The following is a 22,160-nucleotide window of genomic DNA, read 5'->3' on the forward strand; positions in this document are numbered from 1 at the left end:
ATTTTTTATCTAAATTCAGGATACAGCAACTGCGTGTCACCAAGAACTTGCATATGGCTCCTAATGTAAAATAATGTACGAGATTTTTTAAAAAGATGCAAAACAGTTTTTTTGTACAAAATAAAAGCAGCTAGCAAACCTTTCTGGGAGGGAAACAGATTCATTTTAACATGAACAATGCATCAAACTGTGTGGTATAGGTGTGGTGTCACCGCCAGACACCACACTTGCTAGGTGGTAGCCTTTAAATCGGCCGCGGTCCATTAGTATACGCCGGACCCGCGTGTCGCCCCTGTCAGTGATTGCAGACCGAGCGCCACCACGTGGCAGGTCTAGTGAGACGTCCTAGCATTCGCCCCAGTTGTACAGCAGACTTTGCTAGCGATGCTACACTAACAAATACGCTCTCATTTGCCGAGACGATAGTTAGCATAGCCTTCAGCTACGTCATTTGCTACGACCTAGCAAGGCGCCATCATCAACAGATATTTAACTTGTGATGCCCGTACCATCAGACCGATGTTCTCCAATTATGGATTAAAGTTAAGTATTCTACCAGTTACCTCCTGTTTTGCTAGTCTTATTTCTCTGACCTGTTCCAGACCTCACGCCAGCCTGCGTGAGCTTAAAAGCATGCATTTCGGCCTCCTCTAGCAACACGGTGTTGGCTCTTCTGCCAACACTTCAATAGGTACGTTTAATTATCTGACATATGGTGGTGGAATTTATAGTACAGCAAGAATAACTGTTAACAATTCTCCTACTCTTGTTAACGATGACAATAGCCATGGACAATTTAACCTGAAGTTTGGTGGACCTAAAACGACCATGGAGAAGAACACACTGACAATCTTAACAGTGATAAAGACTAAGAAAGGTATACCAAATGATGAAGTAATTCAACAACTGAAAGAATAAAATCATTATATAGTTGCACCATTTTTTTACATGAAGGAATGTAGATTTGCATTTAATGCCTTTGTGATAATGAGATCACTGGAGACTGAGCACAAGCTTGTTATGGATAAGGACGGGCTACAAAAGGGGGTCACATTGCTTTTAAAGGAAACATACCAGCATTGGAAAACAAAAACCTGAAAAGAGGAAGGAGTGGATAACTGATGAAATAATACTTATGTTTGAGGAAAGAAGGAAGCTCAAAAATAATGAAACGGAAGAAGGGAAAATGGCATACCGAGTGCTTAGGAACAAAATCAACAGGAAGTTGAAGCAAGTAAAAGAAAGATTCCTTGAAGACAGGTGCAAAGAAGTTGAAGACCTTCTGAAGAATGGGAACCTTGAATTAGCATACAAAACAGTGAAACGCTTCTTCTCAGGAGGACAAAGGATTAGATGTAATGCCCTAATAAGAGAGGATAATAAGATGGTGTATAATCATGAAGATATAGCACTTACGTGGAAGGAATACCTAGAGAAATTATATGGAGGCAACGTACAAGATGACATGATTGAAAGTGAGGACGAAGTAGATAAAGATGAACTAGGAGACAGCATACTAAGGTCTGAATTTGATCAGGCACTACAGGCACTTAAGCACGGAAAAGCACCAGGAATTGACTCATTGCCTGCAGAAATCATCAAAGCAGCTGGAACAGAAATAAAAGATAAATTGTATAAATTAATCTGCCAAATATATGATACTGGAGAGCTGCCTGAGGACTTCAAAAAGTGTATTATTGTTCCATTACCAAAGAAAATGCCAGCAAAATCGTGTGCACAATACAGAACCCTCAGCCTAACATCACATGCATCAAAAATTTTGACAACCATCCTCCTCAGAAGAATTGAAGGGAACGTGGAATGCATGCTCACAGAAGACCAGTTTGGCTTTGGAAGAGGGAGAGGTACGCGAGAAGCCATTATGGCCCTAAGGCTCATAATAGAAAAAAGAATGGAAAAAAGGAAAGGACACCTACATAGCATTTATTGACCTCGAAAAAGCCTTTGATAAGGTTGAATGGAAAAAACTATTCCAGATATTGAGGGAAACTGGAGCTAAGTACAAGGACAGGAGAACAATATGGAACATATACAAAGAAGAGGTGGCAATAGTGAGATGTGGGGAACATCAACAACAAGCAAAAATTAAACAGGGTGTGAGACAGGGATGTGCACTCTCCCCTGTCCTCTTTAATATGTACATACAGAAAGCAATGGACGAGGTCAGAGAAAAGTTAGGACAAGCTAATGGAATCAGGATCCAGGGAAAAATAGTTGATATGCTGCATTTTGCGGATGACATTGCTGTGCTAGCGGAAAATGAGGAAGAATTACAAGTAGTGTTGGAGGAAATGGAAAACACTCTTGCTACACAGTACAACATGAAAATTAATAAGTCAAAAACAAAAATCTTAGTTGCAAGCAAACAAAATAATCAAGCAATTACGAATATAAGGCTGAATGGAGAGAAGCTGAAAGAAATACAAGACTTTGTCTACTTGAGAAGCAGAATAACATCAGATGGTCGTAGTAGGAAAGATGTAATAAGTAGAATAAATCAGGCAAAGATTGCATTCTATAAAAGGAAAGGACTCCTCACATCAAATATGATAAGTCTGTCGTTAAGGAAGCGGTTAATAAAGACCTTTGTTGGGAGTGTGCTTCTCTACGGCAGCGAAACCTGGACACTTGGAGAGGACGAAAGAAGAAGGATTGAAGGATTCGAAATGTGGTGTCTGCGAAGGATGTTAAAAATTCCATGGACGGCCAGGATGACAAATGAAGAAGTCCTGCAGAGAGCGGAGGAAGTTCCAGTTCTTTGAAAGACGGTCAAGAAGAGGAGAGATATATGGATGGGACACATTCTGAGTCATGAAAGTCTTCTCCACACTATAACGGAAGGCCTTGTGGAGGGCAAAAGGGCAAGAGGCAGACTTAGAAGAAAGTACATAAGCCAGATAATGCAGGACCTAGGATGCGGAAGTTTCACGGAATTGAAGAGGCTGGCCGACAATCGCACTGAATGGAGAGCTGCTGCAAATCAATCTTAGGATTGGCAACTTAAGAAGAAGAGAAGACCAGCATTTGCCTTAAATGATTAGGAAGACCCAATGTGTAGCCTGGAGATTTGAGCCATGTTGTACCAAAAAGCAAGTCTATGCCACTTCATTCAGTTTTTAAAAAAATCGAAACTGGGTATTTAGCATGATATATACATCTAGATAACTAAGACCAGAATGTCTGTTTTACATAACATCAAGGTATTGTAAATATAATAATAGTTTAATTCTCTCTCTCTCTCTCTCTCTCTCTCTCTCTCTCATGTATAAACTCTAATGTTATTTCAAAAAAGCTTGCATTTGCTATGATTATTTATAAACAGAAAATCAAATGGTCTTAAAACCACAAACCAATCTACATTATGTGAACACTAGTGGAACAAGGAAAACATGCAATTAGTTTGGCAGGAAAAGATGTAAGGAAAACTTGCAGTTCATACAGTAAGAAAGGTGCAAGTTACTACCGTGGCTGTTTAGTGTAGACCTTTGTTGTAGAGAGCATAAAAAAAAATGTGACATAGGAAGTTACTTTCTCCATATTGTAGAAATGAAAACTTAAATCATTTAAAAATAAAACATGCTCTTCATAAACTGAATCTTCATTTCTCTGTATCCTGAGTGATTTATACTTACATTTGCACATATTTATGTATGGCATGTAACATGCACTCTTCCTAGTGGAAGTACTGTGCATAATGGAAAATATGAGTAACAAAGCTGAAACTCTGTCCTTACATGTATGTCTGCAAACTCCAATATAATTTGAAATATTCATTTTAACATAGAAATTTCTAATAGCCTTAGTTCCTCAAGAGATTATTAAATTTAAATAAAAATTATAAATTCAACATTATTTATACCACATCTATGTTTCAATTAGATTCCCAAACCTCCAGCTCCAGTGTTGATAGTTCCATCCCTGGTGAATTTACTTCTAATTTACAGTAATTATATTTTAGCAATTTTCTATGATACATATGCAACATTACAGAATTAAAATTATCATCATCTTCGAACCCCACCTATTACAGGTGGTATATCATTGTCTTCCACTAACCTCTGAACTTACACACTCAGCCAGCTGTCAGGGAATCTACTGTCACACATGGGCTCCAACCCCAGCACACTTTGCCTTTTTTTGTGTGTACAAATCATTGCCTGAAGTGAAATAAGCTACATATGATTCAAAAGTCGTAGGTCGAAATCAAGATTGAGCCCCAAACCTTTGGGATTTCCGACATGCATTTAGTAATTTGGTTACACAGATAGTCGCAAGTCAGCAATTCTACAACATATTTGTCAATAGGAACTGAAGCGATCAACAGAAGAAACTGCTAACCCTCAACGTAGCAAATGATTAGTCTGTTCACAGTACAAAACTGTTTTTATGAATGCACCACATGCTGGTAAAAAGTAGCTCTGTTTATGCCACCAGAAAGAGCTGTCTGCTATGTAAATTGTTTTGTCTTATTTGTGTTCTTACACTTGAATTTATCTAGCCTATAAACTGGGAGTAGCTCAAAATGACACTCTGGTGGGTTATCGTTTTCTTCTGCCCCTAATTCAATCATTAACATTTTATAATGCTACTGTGCCATGATACAATGGATTTTCTAGATAATCCCAATGTTTCATCCCCCTTCTCCACAGGTATCTGTCAGTAGGATGGGGATTGGGGGGGGGGGGGGGGGGGGGCACCCAGTGGCTGACTGTGACATTGAGCAAAGAGCCACTGTGTGCAACAAATCAAGGCCACTACACCCCTACAAGTGTCCTTCACAGAGACATATGACATGTTGGGTTTACTAATAAGATCCATTCAGCCATAACATGACAGGTAACAAATATCTACGACTAACATTTCCAGTTGAAAAGGTTTACACTTTAGAACTATCAGCAGCAGTTCCAAAACTTATAGGTGAAGCTCTGTGTTTGGAGAATAAAATCCAGGAAAATTATTTCCTTTTCCTCGGAAGTTAAACACTGTCTTTTTCCTCACAACAGGGTGTAAACACATAAGACCTGCCCAGATAGCTGAGTGCATTCACGTACCACTGCTGAGATTTATGGAGGCACGCCAACCCCGCAAATTTACAGTGACATTCAATGTGCTGACCAGCCTGGATACATGATGTGCAAATATTTTGAAAACATTCTCACATTTGAACATGTGCTTTAGACAAAGACAGATGGGGTCCATGAATTCCACTCACCCACTGTCACTAACATTGCTTTAACCCATATAGCAACGCCAACTGTGTAGTCAAATATGACAAGGCAAGGAAGAAGAAATGTTTCTTCAGGTAAAAAGTGTGAGGTAAGAAAGATGTCTAAGAAAAAATTACCTGGAAAAAAGTAGAAATAACTGTTACTGTCGTGTTGATTCCAGAGTGCAATGCACTAATATGTTAATGGCACAACTGGCATAAGGCAAAAGCATGACAATTATAGTTCCATCTGAGAAAGTTTTACCCTTTCACTGTTACAGACATGCTCTTTGCATTCTGTGCTGAGGCGGCTTTTGTTATGGCTGTACCGTTCACCAAATGCTACTGCCTGTGGCGAGAGATGGTGTTCTGGTTGATAGTAAATACTTATCAACTGATATTTCAAAAACTATTATTAGCTGAAAAATATTGATTTTTGCACATCTGATACCTTCATCACTCGATAAAGAATGGAATTTCTTTCTGTTAGCTTTCATTCTTACTGTGCTGCATCAAATTAAGTAAAACACTGCACAAAATTTTAAAGAGGTAGCAAAGGTGAAAACGCATTGCGTAAACTTTGTGTATGGTTTATTTTAGCTCACACATTGCATTGAATGAAATGTAGATAAGATATAAACATTTTATTTAAAATTTAGAGCAAAACGATATCTCATTCTGTTCTCGAGTCATTGGGTTTTATATCCGATAGATGGTCAGGAGTGACACGCCCCGTTGTCCAAGTGGACTTGGCAGCTGCTATGAGATACTTATAATACATTTTAAAGAAAACTATTACGTGAAAAAACTTTATTTTTGCACATTTTAAGTCTGGTATCGTCACCTGATAAAGGACTAAATTTCTTTCCATTATATGCCACAGTTACTGCGCTGCATCAACTTAAGTAAAACATTGCGTAAAATTTGAAAGGTTTTGGAGAGGAAAAAAAGCATTCGTAAGCTTTGCATACGGTTGATTTTAGGTCAAACACTGCAATAAATAAAATATGAATAAGATACCAAAATTTTATTTAAAATTGAGAGCAAAAGGTTATCTCATTTTGTTCTTGAGTTACTGGGTTTTTATATCCAAAGGACAGTCATGTGCGACACACATTCACGTCCTTGCACATCATCAATCATGTAGTCATAACAATTACCATACCTCATAAATTATTCAAGGTATCAAAACGATGTTTTTTGCAAATGACAGCACACAATGAGGCACATATGTTGTATGATAAATACTCGATACTTTTTAATTCACCGAGATATGGAAGTAACTCATTTGCAGCAGTGACGTTGGTGGCTCAGGACGCATTCAGACATGCACAACACTGCAGGAAAACCCAAGTGGCATGTGTATACACATCCACAGCACCAGGGGAATGGCATAGCAGGATGTGTATACACACCCATAGTAGCTAAAGGCTTAAATAATAGTTTACTCGAATTTGTTTACGAAAACGTGAGGGTCATATGAGTGACTAGCTTGCACTTCATCGCCAGATCACCATCAATTCTACCTGTTTACTTGAGGCAAAATATGTGGAGACAACACATCTACATTAAACAATGTTGGCAGGATCACTGAATATAGCCTTAAAATTATTTTGACAAATAACTATGGAAACGGCATGAACATACAGGAAAGCACATCACGATGAAAAATTTTGTAAGTGAACTAAAAAGTTAGATTTTTAAGCTCTTTAATGCGTCTCCCCTTGTCCTGGAATCATCATCTAACACTTATGAAACTTTTTCCTAGCAACACAAGATTGCATCTGATTGAAATTCAGAAATCTTACTAACCACGAATCCTTCTCCAAATGTCAGTTTATCTAGCTTAAGGAGAAATTCCACAAACTCCATCAATTTTACTAGCCACTATGATTTACTGCCAACACATCAAAATATTTAGCAAATATTGAAGGCAATGATAATTTTAGTATGCAACACTTCCTCATTCATAATTAAAAATTAAATCTGTCTTCAATATGGACAGCTGTTTCACATCACACTGCTTTACTAGGCGTAATTCTATCGAATGTGGCACATCCTTGTCTTCCTCCACATTGTAAGTTAACTTACCCAAGCAATTAGAGGTGGACTTACAGTTGAGCATGTCAATCGAATTGTGATGTGACTTGGTATTATTCTCATGCAAAACATTTTGAAAGGTGAGTGAATTGATAAGTGATGAGAAAAGTCCTAAGCCTAATACGGATACATAAAAAAATTACTCACTAAGTGGTGGTAGAAGAAAACAAACATAAAGAGAGGTGGAAATGCATGTTACTACTCTTGTTCACCACCACCATCGTCATATAAATCATTCAGCGTCTTTTGTGGTGTCTTTGTAGTTTTTTAGCTGAGGCACGATAGGGAGGTTTAAGTAACTTTTCACTCTTTGGAAGAATTTCACATCCATATTGGGCACCTTCTTTATTTAGCCTTGGAGACCACCTCATGGATGGAATTTGCTTTCAGAGCATGGAATGCAATTTTTCTCTGAACACAAATTATTAATCAGAGATTGCCTGAATTGTTTTATAATTGACTGTTCGTGTGTTCCCATGAAGCTGTTGAGGCTTTAAAAGACTTGACTCGTCCACTAATTTTTCTTCTACATCAACATTGAGAAGATTAGAGTTTTCCAAGATTGCAAGGCCTCACAACCACAGACTTTTTTGGTTTCACAAGTGATACAGTACTTTATAAGCTCCTGGTGGTCTTTGTATCAAGGACTACAGCCCGCGTCTTGGTAGAAATGATGTCTTTCATGCACTTGTCCAGCTCTGAACATCCTTTCATCATATTTTTTTATTGGTGCAAAGCACTGCAGTTACAATTGTCTTAGAAGAAAGTCCACCTCATATACAAGCTAAGCTCCTTGACATGTTTGTGAAAAGCTGAGTGAAACTCAAACTGAACTGACACAGCTGAAAGACATTATTAAAAAATCTGTCTGGAAACCATATGTATAACTTGTTGATGTCACAGTATGACAACAAATACTTTGGAATATAAAGTAGTTCGGTCACCTCTTATAAACAATCTGTATGTACAGAGACCAGCTGTGTTCCAGGCTCTGAAAGCAAATCCATCCAATGAAAGGGTCTCCAAGGCTAAATAAAGAAGGTGCCCAATGAGCATGTGGAAGATCCTAAGAGCGAAAAGTTATTTCAATCTCCTTTATATGGTTCAGCTAAAAAAGCTAAACAGATACCACAAAAGACACTAAATGATTTATATGACGATGAGGATCAAGAATAGCAACAAGCATTTCCATACCTATTGTGTGTATTTTATTCTGCTGCTGCTGCTGCTGCTGCTTGGTGAGTAGATCTTTTATCTATCCACATTACATTTTTACACAATGATTATTTTTGAGGAAAAATAGTAAGACTGGCCACAGATTGAACTTTGGAGCTTTGGATTTACAGCTTGACAAGCACTCACTTATACCATCAACTCACACCACTATATTTATGTGATTTAATACATACGCAGTAAAACAGATTCTGGGAAAACAATGTCTTCACATTTCAACTCTTAAGCTAAAAATTTGATGTGCATTACATCATCATACCATCGCAAAATGAGGAATATTTATCAATTGGTGGCAAGCTGACCTAAAGAAACAAATGTTTTTGTGCCACAGGTTTCAATTTTTTGCACCCAAGAAATGATTAACAGACAGTTCATTTAGGAATTATGTTACCAGCAAACACATAACGAACAAATAAAGATTACACCTACCGCCTTTACATGACAAAATAGCTTTGGTTTACATATGACAATTACATAAAAGAGTATATAAATATAAAGAAAACAATTTCATCATAATGTACAAATGCATATCAGTAGAAGAGTCACATTGTCACTGTTAGCCACTGTCGGAATCTGAGTATTGAACATACTGAAAAAAAGGTGGAACTAATTTTAATTACAATTCATATCTAGTGCTGCATGTTATGGTAGTAAGTGTGGTTCATCAGTCACAGAGGTAATGAATGTACAAAAATATAAGTTTTGTACAGACTGTCAAAAAACTTCATCAAGCACTTACAATAAATATCCAATAATAATTAAGTACTTAAGTATAACAACACACTAATTTCTGCAAATATCAGTAATTAATTGAAACAATGGATAAATGCGAGTGTTCGAACTGAGCATTTGTTGTAAATTTACACATAATTTTAAAATTGTCTTTTAATTTCCTTACAGATAATTTCAAAACTTTACAGATGGCACATTCATGTAAAATTTCTGAGTAAATGCTAATCTGATTATTTTTTTGAGTATATCTACAAAAAAAATCACTGTAGTTTAGTAAAAAAGTCATCGTTCACATAGAAAAAAAATTATTAAAAATTGAAGCTAATGTATACTAAACACAAAAAATTAAACCTGAATGTAAACTATTTGGAGATAGAGACTGTAACTTTATGGGAAAACATAAACATGGAGTCTACAAATCTTGTTTTCACTGCATGGTAAATATAATCATGTTGTTCACTAAAAAAAAAAAAAAAAAAAAAAGGAAAATTTAAACACAAAAATAAACTACAAAAATTCAGTCATTCATAAAAGCTGCCATGATCACATTTTTATTACATGGAAGTGTTCTGAATTTGAAATTAGACACACTATTCATTACTTTGTACATTTTTTGACAATGCTACAGATGGTTATATTGTCCCACTCTCACGTATAAAAATATGTACCATTCAAAAATTGTAATACATCACTCCAATTTAAAAGAAAAAAAAGGGACAATATTACAAACTCAATGCACCAATGCACAGTAGAAATCATCACAGAAAGAGTTATGGCCAACAATAATTTATACAGCAACATGGCTAAAGGAACATACTTGTGTAAAGTTTTGTACATTGTCACTTGTAAGAGTGTTACAACAAAAAATGCAGTTAGTTCAATACAGGTTGGATAAACCTTATACTTTGTAAAAATCTCTGGTAAATTTGTGGTAAACACACTGTGGGCAAGACACATTAAAGACACCATCTTACGTGTAAAGGGCAGATATTAGTTCTAAAATAATGTTATTACTGATGACTGGCATCTGTCAACAATCACAAATACAGTCTATTTTAACGCAATAAATTAATATTATTACTTATAAAAGCTATGGAGCTGCTGCTTCAGGCTGCACTGTTCATGATGATCTGCTCTGTCTATCAATTTCATCCATGTCTGTAATATAACAACAGCATATTGAAGTATCTTGTGTCCAGGAGAATGAACTTTGTAACACATACTTACTTGCACCGTCCACATTATCTTTTCCGTAACCAATAGAAGTGAATGAGGCTACTTAGTAAGCCACCATGGTGCAAGCCGCTGCCTCCTATGCCTAGCAGCTGTCATTGTGACTTCATGGATACCAGCTTCCTGCTCCTTGCCCTTGCCTCCTGCCTGCTGTTTTTGTATTCAAACCAAAGTACGTTTGGTATCAGTGTTGTGTCTCGCAGAAGCAAAAATTCCGATATTCTCCTAAAAATGTGGAAATAAGAAACAAAAAATATTAACCACAATTCACAGATAACTTATGATGTAATGAACAATTTTCAAAAACTCACCATGAAGCAACAAGTGGAAACATAGGTGTGAATATCAAGTATGTGAGTGCAAACCAGAGAGATCCAAACAAGAAACCAACTAAAGCACCACTTAGCACCTGTTTCCAAGTATGGTACTGCAGGTATACTCTGGAAAGAAAAATATTTTTGCTTGAAGAACCTTCAACATCGCAGCGCATCAGCAATCGTTGGTTAATATATTAAAAAACTAAAAACCAGCCTCGGGACTTTTTTTGCAATCGAGGCAGGTTTTTAGTTTTTTAATACTTTTGCTTTAGATTTTGCACAACAGACTAATCTGTTTCACTAGTGTTCTGCAACTAGCAGTAAGTGTACAAGAATACATGTACTTTCAATTAATGGAAACACTCGCCAAACAAGACGTTATCTACGTTGTGATTACTGATAATTCATAAATTGTAATTATTATTACTTCTTTTTACAACCAAGGATGTTGGTTCTCAGCTGGTACAGCTGGCGACATAAGGTGAGACACACAAGATAACATTCTTACTTTCAGTGGTCTCTAACTGGTGGACAATGACGAGTTGAAATAAGTGTAATGAGGACCGGTGATGTCATTCTTAGTGCACCTAACACTTGTATGTAATACGGCATGATTCTTAAGCAAAATGTCATTAGCCAGGTTTAATAGATTATGAAAACGAATTCTCAGTGCAACAGTCCCTTTCATGGATGAGTTGACAGCCAATTACTACGCTCAATGTGAAGTTGATTGAGTGCCTGCAATGTTACAACTGATAATGGCTAACAAGAATGTCATTTCCCAAGATGAAAATGTCTCATTCTGTAGAGGTAGTTCTGCATCTATAGGATTTAACACATCTCTAGTCAAAATTCAGCATTCTTGTGTGTCTTCCTTATCACCATACATTAACATTATCACGCATCTCTATTTGACAATAAGAATGAATAATCCCATGCAAAATTCTTATGTCATGTCATATCTGCTGTATGAGGAATGATACATAATTCCTCAGGAAGCATTTCATTTGTTGTACACATCCATTCTATGAAAAAAATCAATCAGTGCTATCGAACAGAGGGAAATCAACCAACACAAATGCCACCAACAATTATCCCTTTATCCCAATGTGGATTCTAACACAGATGATTGCTTTATTACTTTCAATCACTGTCTCAGTAATTTTATGCATCTGTATTTTATTTGCCTTTAACCCTCCGCTTACCAGAAAATCTGTATAATGTTTCCTACCAGTCAGGCCTCTCAGGCCCATGTTGCTCAAACTGACGATCAATTGACACAGCTTTAAAATAATTTTATATATTTAAATTTTACATATTAAAAAACATTGTTTTATACTTTGACTGGTGGCTTTTCAAGGCCATACAGTTTATTCTCATTCTACACCAAGGCTTTTTGTAATCTAATTCTTATTGAAAATTTGTGCAGAATCCACAGACAATACCAGAATGTTCTTAGCATTCAGTTTTGGTGCACTTGTAACACTTAATTTAACTTCTTCTATCTTTCTTCTCTGTACAATATACAAATCTTCTCCTTTTCTTAGTTCCGAACTTTGTGACAGAAAGATTTCGCCCACATACAGCTCAGGCTGATTTTCTCGACACATTAGCTACCTATCGCTAAAAAACTGGACTCATTTTGTACAAAAACAATGTACAGAAGTCCTTGTGCTGCCTTCTGTTAATTTCTAGAATTATTTCAAAACTAACGTCAGTGAACATAACAGCTGCCATTGTGAATGGCTGCACTAATATGATCTCACCGACTAATTCATACATACACTAAATGAGTTTCGCAATCTAAGGTATTTCTGCTACAAATACATCTAGTCTGTTGGGTAAGCAAGAAATTTTGGGAGCTCAGGAGGAAAAAATTGCTCAACAACTCACCCTGCCCTTTTTTCTTGGGAGTATAATTATACTTCTGGTCATTATCATTTTAAAATTTGTAATCTATCACAGAACTAAAGCTAATACTGAAAATAAATTTTGAAGCTTAGTCCTTTTTTTAGTATGTATTACTCTTGAAGATACATCAATTACATATGTACCAGTAATGCTTTAAACAACTGTGCAAATGACCAGTTTCCTAAGCTGGTCTCCAAAGTGTTTACACACTGTTTCTGTTCAAAGCCCGCACAGTCCAAAATTGGTATGCAAATCAGGCAGAATCACCACCATTGGCACACCAGATTGAAGATACCCATCTGATAAAACACCTCGTTCTGCTGCTCGATTCTACCGCCGTCTACATACATTTCACATAAGGACTATGAAGATACAAAAAATTTGGGCTCATTTGTAAGCATCCAATCACTTGTCCCTCGCTCTATTTGTAAGTGAAACAAGAAAGGAAAGAACTATTAGTGGTACAGGGTACCCAACTTCTATGTTACAATATTTGCAATATAGGGGTGTGTGTTATCATGAAGCAGAAACCCCTTGACACAGTTTTCCCAAATGTCTCACCTTAATTGCTGCCCCATATACATTATTCATTCCCCGATGGATGTCTTCTGGTTTTCGCCTTTCGGCAACCAAGAACAGAACAGCAGCACATGGGTCCAGTTTGGACACATTTAGTAATAATATTGCCATAGTTCTCACTTCCGCATTTACCGCATGCACATCAGACACGAATGTCACACTAGTCCCTTGCCTACATGTTGGTGTCTATAGACCTGCATCAGAGTCGTGCTGGGTTGCTAATATGTTGCAGCAACACCATCAAATGGAAACAATTTTGGTTGTCCATAATTTTTTTATAATTATTTTCCAGAATTATGACTAAGAAGTCAAATTAGGCAGTCCTAAAATTTCATTAAAATAAAATATAAAGGAAGTAACAGAGGAGATAATAAAAATCACAGATGGGCCTCTCAGACTCAACAGTAATTGAAGGGTTGAACTGTGACCAGTTACTTCTACCACATCTTATAGCTCCTATATTAGCTGTAAGACAATGCCGAGGAATTTGTTTGTTTATCTTGTGAAGATTATAGTCTGTTCTGAAGATACATTTCAGTAAATTATCAGTATTTAGTCCACAATAATCAATGTTTGAAAACTTCAGGAATTTACTTCTTGGCATAGGGCTACATTAAAGCATTTTTAAATATCTGAAATGACCAGTGATAACTTTAATCAAACATGTACAAATGGAAAGACAACAAAAACAAATCACATTAAACACTGAGGTAAGAATTACTGCCATTCAGTATTAAAATTCAATGCTTTTATTTAATGGGCACGCCAACAACAAAAAGCCAAGTTAGCGCTTAGTGGTGAGAATCATTAAAATGTAAAGGGAACTTCCACAATTCATACAAATCTAAAGAAGCAGTTTTAATACATACCTGCTGACTGTAACGAGAGCTGCCAGAAACAGACTAGAAATAATTATTGCTGTCTTCCAGATATTTTCCAGTAGAGTACTATTATTCATATGGTGTAATCTGTGTAACACATTTAATTCGACATTAGTCAAGAAAATTCTACATAAAAATATAAGCTAAAGAAATTATAAACTTCAACATAAACATACTTGTGAACAGGAAATAATGTTAATGGATTCATCCAGCACTGCTTGGTAGAAAAATTTGATACTACAAAAATAGTGGACAGTCAGTCATGGGTGGAATACAAATGATGAAAAGAGTAAAGGTCGCCATTAATCGCATTACTGATGCGTTGCTTGTCAATTGGCACATACCCAGATTAAAAATAATGCTAAGTTTTCAGACAATGTCTTCATAAGCATCGACCATTTGTGGTTTTTCACTGCTAAACAGAAAACAGTTATTCTAAAAACAGTACTTTCAAAGTAAAAGGAAATTTTTATTGCCAAAATGCAATTTATCTCATTTTAACTTTGTGCATGCCAAAAATTTTTTAGCTTCTTCGCAAGAGAAGTCGCCCTTCTATTCAATATAAATTATCTTCCGTCAAGCACTTCCTTCACATATGAACACAGAAATAAGAGTGTTGGATGATACAGTAATTCATACCACAGTTCAACACAATTTTACCCACCACCTGACAAATGTCACTCGCCACTTATCCAGTATCCCCGAAATCAATAAATGTGTTTACATGTGAATCCTCAAAAATTACTGCCATGACATTTATAGCATATGGAATGGATATGTAATGTGCAAGTCACAATTTTGATAGTTCCTTGATCTGGTACTGGGATTAATGTATCCACATTTCAGCAAGCATAGAGCAGTTAACACAAATATTCACTAGTATGCTACTTGGGCATGTCCAATCCATCACTGAGAAATGGTTAAGGCTTCTTTTGATCAGCTGGCAGCAACTGCACGACCCATTTTGATGACAGTGAGCTTATTCCCAAATTTTGTTTGAAAACATGAGGTGCTTATGAGCTTTGCTATCTTGCAGACTTCTATTTACCTACTGTTCCAGAAATATTTTCACTTTTTACTTACATGCCTCACATCACACTCAATCAACCAATCATGACTTTTTTTGTGGCATACAATGCGACAGAGCAGAGTAATACTGGATCAAAACATGAGCTGTCATAGAAGCTTCCCAGCGTTTGCTCTTCCGATGTCTGATGTGACAGCGTGTCCAATCGCATGTAGTTACCTCCCTGTGTAACTGTGGTCAGCAGGCGAATATCTGCTTGGCTGACTACATTTTAGTAAGCCAAGACAAAGAGCCATACAGAGGTGTGTGTGTGTGTGTGTGTGTGTGTGTGTGTGTGTGTGTGTGTGTGTGTGTGTGTGTGTGTGTGTGCGTGCACACTTGCACACACACATCTTTCTTTTGGGGAGGAATTGCACACTTCAGACTTTACATAATAATAATAATAATAAACTGAAAGCGAAAATCATTACAATGTGGCAACAGTGCCCTGCATAATGTGCTGATATTTGAAAAGTGCAGTCACCAGATAATCACAAATGCAAAAATGGCTCTGAGCACTATGCAACTTAACCTCTGAGGTCATCAGTCGCCTAGAACTTAGAACTAATTAAACCTAACTAACCTAAGGACATCACACACATCCATGCCCGAGGCAGGATTCGAACCTGTGACCGTAGCGGTCGCTCGGCTCCAGACTGTAGCACCTAGAACCGCACAGCCACTCCGGCTGGCAATCACAAATGCAATTATGGCTTCAAATCTTTCATTCACTTTACACAATACCGGCTGAAATAAATCAATAAGAGTACTAAAGGAATGAAGTCTTTAGCCACTGACTGTGAAAATGTAATCTCTCGTAAGTCTGATCTACTGCTCATTTTCTTTCTATAACTTGCTAAATATCCCTTCCTAAGCAAGTTTATAATACTAAGCACAAACACAAATCATCGACTGAGACAATTGAGACAATATCAATAGAAAGCTTTATAATCAGTCATCATTTGAAAATTACACCTTACAGTTGCAGAAAATAAATCATATTAATTATATCTACACCATCAACAAAAAATTCACAATTGTGATGCAAATTACAAGTTGGAAGCATGCCTGTTAATAAGGAATATTCACTTATCAGGCTCACCTTATACACACGAAGTATACTATGTAAGTAGCAAAGAACCACATAAACTGTGAATGTGACGACGGCATTCCATATTCCGTATAAAGTGCATTCCTCTGCATAGGTCTAGCTTCACAAAATGTGTGCTTTAAGATGAGGTTCAGGAGTTCATTCAGTGTAGTGCCAAAGAAGAATGTTATCTACAAACAGAAAACACAAATGATTACCAACATTATTTTGAAAAAGTTTTCTAGTGAAACTGTAAAGGAGTGTAATTTAACAGTAGTTCATCTTCTGACACACAAATTTACAAATGTTCACAGGAAGTTCTGTTGCTGATAAGAATAAACTGAACAGTTACTCTCTGCCAGATAAAAGAAAAATTCACTGAAAGGGGCACTAATTTTTTTTTCCTCGTTACTCTGTCAAATTTCAAAAGACTGCTGGGTAAGGCAGCCCGAGGAAACACGAGCCAAAAATCAGTATGCAATCTTACTTTGCTGTCTTACTGTGTCACTACTAGCTGAGGGTCATGGATTACTTTCCTGCTTCATCCTAAAAAGTCTTGCTACCAAAACATTTCCCCCAGTTTTCCATACAAAAGAATCATGGGTTCTTTTTTGTTAGTATTTGAGTTCTCTGCCACTTGGCTAATCAAATTTTTTTTTAGTTCCTACCATTTCTAGTTATTTTCTTAATCTGCCTGACACAACTGCACAGTGGAAACTACTAGCAAAGCTTATTTGATATTCAGATCATAATTAACATTATTGCTCTTTTCCACAAAATAAGGAAAATGAAAGAAAGAAAACTCTCCAATTTATACTATTAAACAACTAATCCAGTTCACAGCATCTGGTTCCCGTTGCAGAGGCTTCCTGGGGAGGGGGAGTTGATTTTCAGCATTTCATAAAATTGATGAGCAAATTTAAAAATTGCTGTCATAATCAGTTCATTAAGGTGTATAATCTTACATTAACGATTTAATGCAGTAAGCCAAGTATTACAGTTAGAAGCTGTGTGTATGCCTTGAGGCAGCAGAACTCACTGCATGCCGGTACCTATGCTATATTCTCCCAATATTTGAGAATGAGAACACTTAACTTACAACAAACTTTACACATCATTTCTAGCCTTTTATAAAAGTTTTCTCTGCAACATGACACACTAACTTATTTGTAAAGCAAACAGAACTTTGAAACTGTTCTATACATGGGAGTTTGATCCTTTAAGGAATCTGGGGTTTACTGGTATATTGTACTAAATAGCAATAATCATACAGGCACTATGCTTATCTTCACGAAATACTGAAGTTGTTATGTTTAACAGCTATCATCATTTGCACCACACTGGGTAAATGTGAGAGACAAAACTTCTGCAATGGTACTCTGACACATGTATTCATTTCACGAGTACAAAATGCAATGGACATTGAACATTTCTGAAAGAAGAGTTTAATGGAATGTTTGTCACAACACAAAAATTTAATTATTATGACACTCTTCCAAACAATGTCCTATTCTAGCTGAGAAAACATTCCCCTTACTCAACCTGAAAATAGCATCATTGTCCACCTACTGTTTTTGTAGACATTAGACATCAAGTACACTAATATTCAAGTTAATATGGAATTTAATGCAAGGATGAATTCTATGAAATAATGGGGTGTTTTCTTACTTACATCAAAAGAGAAATTCACTTGAGAAAACTACAAAATTACAAAGGGGCAATTGTAGGACAATAATTACCTTTAGGAGGAGAACTTCTGAGTGCTGCTCAGATGCACATATTGAAGTATAAGAAATATCCCAGCACCTGGAATTGTTAGTTCATTCCTCACAAAGGAAAGGCTTATAGATTAGGGAAAATTAGAAAGTAAGGGTACTTTATTCCAGTCCCAGTATGACAGTGAGACACTTGACATGAGGATAATGGGAAACATAGATTAAGACGGAGGCATCAGATAGAGAGGAGGTCAACGACAGCACGTTGGTATGCACTGTGCCAGCTTCAGTATCATATACAAGATTCACCTCCAAACAATATATTTGCAAACAACAAAAATGGCTAACTTGCACGTCTTCCTTCTACTGATATAGGCAAAGGAAACTGAACATGTGTTTTGAGCTTTGTACACTGCAAAGTCAACTCTACCAGGCATAAATAACGAAAATTTAAAAGCACCATAAATATAATCAAAGTTACAGTTACTTTCACGATGATGACTGAGGAGCAACATACCAGAAAAATCGTAACTGTTTTTCAGGTCATGTGTATGCAGAAGAACACTGAACAACATGTGGCCAACAACTAAACTATGGCTACTACACTATGGTTTAATATTTTGGATGATTAAAATTGCTGATAAAGACATCATATGTCAAAAACCCCTCCAATTTCTGCTGGTTCATGTTTGACAAGATGGCAAAAACAAAATAAATTATTCATTTAAATACCCCTTTTTTACCAACAACCACCACCCACCGCAGGTATAAAAATGTTCTAGTTGCTATTGCACAATGAAACGAAATCATGAGATAGTTGAGGGTAACAGCTACTGCTAGACTATAATGAGGCCACTTGGGTTTAATTATTAGATTGCGAACACCTGAGCCATAGCCTAACCAGTTTCTTATTCTCATCTTCTAGACCTTTCCTGTTCCTTTTTTCCTCAGTTTTCTCTCCATTTGGCTTGGTTGTGTCACTTACAACTCACTCTTTACTTTATTTTTGCAGTGCATTTTTAATTTCTTGACCATCCCATCTGGCTTCATCTTTTGAGCCCAATTATACTTCCCTTAATAATGACTTCACAAGCATTTTAATGGTGTTACCACTTTGCAGCAGAATATACTGTAATTAAAGATACTGGCAAATTACAACTGTATGGAAAACCAGTACTCAAAACCTGGACCTATCTTGCGTATTGTGTATTAAAGCGAGGACCTAGAAGCGATGGAGAGGCTTCGTCCCACCGTGACCCTCAGTGGTTCACAACCCTACAATGGGCCACAGCCGCCCATCCACCTCACCGCCGCCCCACACTGAACCCAGGATTATTGTGCAGTTCCCCCCCACAGTGGACAGCCCCCCCCCCCCCCCCCCCACACACACACAGGTGAACATAATATGCTTGATTTCAGTGGCTGCTTCACAACCCGTGCCATCAGGATCCTCCCCTCCACCGTCATCTTTTCTGAACTGTGCAGATGGAAGTTATACTTACAACACATTCTCTGCACCCGCAATTAGCCTGGCCTCAATATATTGTAACATTCTGTTCCCACACAATTGACCTAACAGTTTCGTCCCCATCTGTCCTATCACCTCCTCCCACATCACATCCACTCACCCTCACTGTGCTCTGCACTCTGTCAACACACACACACACACACACACACACATACACACACACACACCAGTCTTGTCCCCTTACCTGTTCCTTTCCTTTTCTGCTACCCATCTCCCCTCCCTCGCTCTCCCGCAGCCTCCTGATGCTATACCTGGCAATCTTGTCCCGCTGCCACCTAGTCCTTGCACACTACACCTGACAGTGCTCTTCTCCCCCCTCATCTGTATCCTGCTATCCCTCCCCATTCTCCAGCCTCCTCCAGACTGCTGCTTTTGTTCAATGCAACAGCTGCAATCTGGGCAGAGTGGCTAGAGATATGGATCGCGTGTGCGCGTGTGTGTGTGCGTGTGTGTGTTTTTTCTTTTCTGAAGAAGGCTTTGGTCAAAAGCTCCTCATGTAATAGCCTTTTCGTTGTATCTGTCTGGAACCCAATGTGTCATCTTTATGATGAGCAACAATCTACCCTTTACATAATATTATTTACTAGCTACAACACTTTGGATCTTTACCATAGCAGAATGTAAGAGACCCACATCACATCTGATTCTTTTTCTTGGCTGAACAACTTTGGAGCATTATTTCACTACTCAGACTCATCTTTAATTTTTGCAGTTCCAGTATCTTATTTTTGCATATTTTAAACATTTTGTTGGTCACAACTAAATCTATAACAAAAATCTTACCGTGTGCAAATCTCTCCTGAAGAGAATGAGAGCAACAAAACCAGATATGATTCCAAATGGTAGAAGACTTGAAAGGGCTAAAAATTTACCCAGCCAATCACCTGGAAAAGAAGGAGACAATGTTAACATAAAATTACTGCACAAGTACATGAACAATCTTACTTACTAGAACCATTTCTGTCGTTATAAGGATGACATAGCAAAAGAAAACAAAAACTATGGCATGAAATGACTAAATCATGTTTAGAGTTCAGTTCTGTGATAATATCAAGAAGCAACAACAGAACATAAACGGAGTTAATATGTACGAAATAGTCTCAGTTATTCGGCACAATACTATGTGATACAAAGATCATGATGTGATCTCAGAGCATACGGAAATAAGCAGTCGGAATATCTGCGGAGCACTGTAGATGAAAGTGACCTTTTAAAAATAGAGCTACTTTGGCAACTTCTTGTGTTACAGTAACAACAAACCGTAAGTCATTCAGTTATTCTTCTTAGGCACTTAAGCAAATAAGTAAGATTGTGACCTGGTATCACATTCATAATGAAATGATTAGCGATGTACCATAGGTAATGACACTCATTAATTTGGACAGTGTGTCACTAAGGTGGTCTTAACATGCTTACTTTGTTGTTCATCAACCAGTCATCAACATATTTTACTATGCAACACATTTATACCAACCACATCTCTCTTCTGTCACAGAGTGTTTCACACACACCACGCACTGCACAAACACCTAAAACTGAACAAGATTAGTTGAAAAAAAGGTTTGAGCCTCAGATCAACATACAGTTTTAATCTGTCAGTCTGATGTGTGCAGCAGTTTCACGAGTGTTGTATGTAGAAAATGACAGTAAACTGCTTCACTTAATCCCGATGGCAGAAGTACAGTTCCTAGAAGATGATTAACAACCCTTCCAGAGCCAAAGTACATGCTAAATCTCTGCCAGTGAGATATAGAAGCAAACAAGTGAGAGTTTTACAACTGATAAAATAAAATAAAAAATAAAAATAAAAAAAACTGCATGCATAAAGTAGGCTTCACTCATGAGTAATGTGTACGTAACGAAGTATCATTACAACAATGAAAATTCCTGGATGAAACCACTCACCTATGGCTGACTCATGTGTGGTGCACAGAAATACTCAACAGAATACAGTATTTGCACTAGCTTTCGAGCTCTTGCTCTTGCTAGAGAAAGTGCAAGAGCTCAAAAGCCAGGGCAAATGCAGTATTCTGTTGGGTGTTTCTATGCACCACACATCAGTCAGCTTAAGGTGAGTGGTTGCCATTCTTTTCTTTTTCTTTTTTTTTACATATTATTCCATCCAGGAAGTATCATTAGTATTTTGTCACAGAGTCTGCTGTTTACGCAACTCTTAAAGATTGTATTGCAGTACAATGCAAATGGTTACATGGTCTGTGTACACAGTACATGCCACTATAAGGATCAACTGAAGTTTGCTGAATCACCAGTCTGATTTGATCCTTGATGTAACTGTGTTGTGTTGTGTGGCATTATGGTTGTGCAGCACATCTGAAATGATTCACATTTGCAGACGGAATGTTGAAGTGTATGATGGTGCTCTCAAATGTGGGATGTTTATGTTTCAAAATTGTTTGTGAGTGAAGTTAGTGATTCACTGGATTACTTTGTTGCAGTTTGCAAGAAAAATATTGGAAGTGTTTGAGGTGGTTTGCTAGTGAGTTAGTTTGATTTAAATTTTTTTTGGAGCATTGTTCCACAAAAATAG

General features: G+C 37.1%; 1 protein-coding gene across 1 annotated transcript in view; it reads right to left on the minus strand.

Moving 5' to 3' along the window:
• Positions 1–9,771: 9,771 nt before the first annotated feature.
• Positions 9,772–22,160, minus strand: part of LOC124615463 (dolichyldiphosphatase 1-like) — a 66,252-nt gene continuing 53,863 nt past the window's right edge. Inside the window, exons 2-6 of the mRNA XM_047143370.1 lie at positions 20,396–20,496; positions 16,382–16,560; positions 14,202–14,300; positions 10,837–10,965; positions 9,772–10,750 (exon numbers count right to left, since the gene is read on the minus strand). Of these exons, the coding sequence (XP_046999326.1) occupies positions 10,621–10,750; positions 10,837–10,965; positions 14,202–14,300; positions 16,382–16,560; positions 20,396–20,496 (638 nt within the window). The 3' untranslated portion in view covers positions 9,772–10,620. The remainder of the gene's footprint in view (positions 10,751–10,836; positions 10,966–14,201; positions 14,301–16,381; positions 16,561–20,395; positions 20,497–22,160) is intronic.

The sequence above is a fragment of the Schistocerca americana genome, chromosome 5 (assembly GCF_021461395.2).
Source record: "Schistocerca americana isolate TAMUIC-IGC-003095 chromosome 5, iqSchAmer2.1, whole genome shotgun sequence".
NCBI lineage: Eukaryota > Metazoa > Arthropoda > Insecta > Orthoptera > Acrididae > Schistocerca > Schistocerca americana.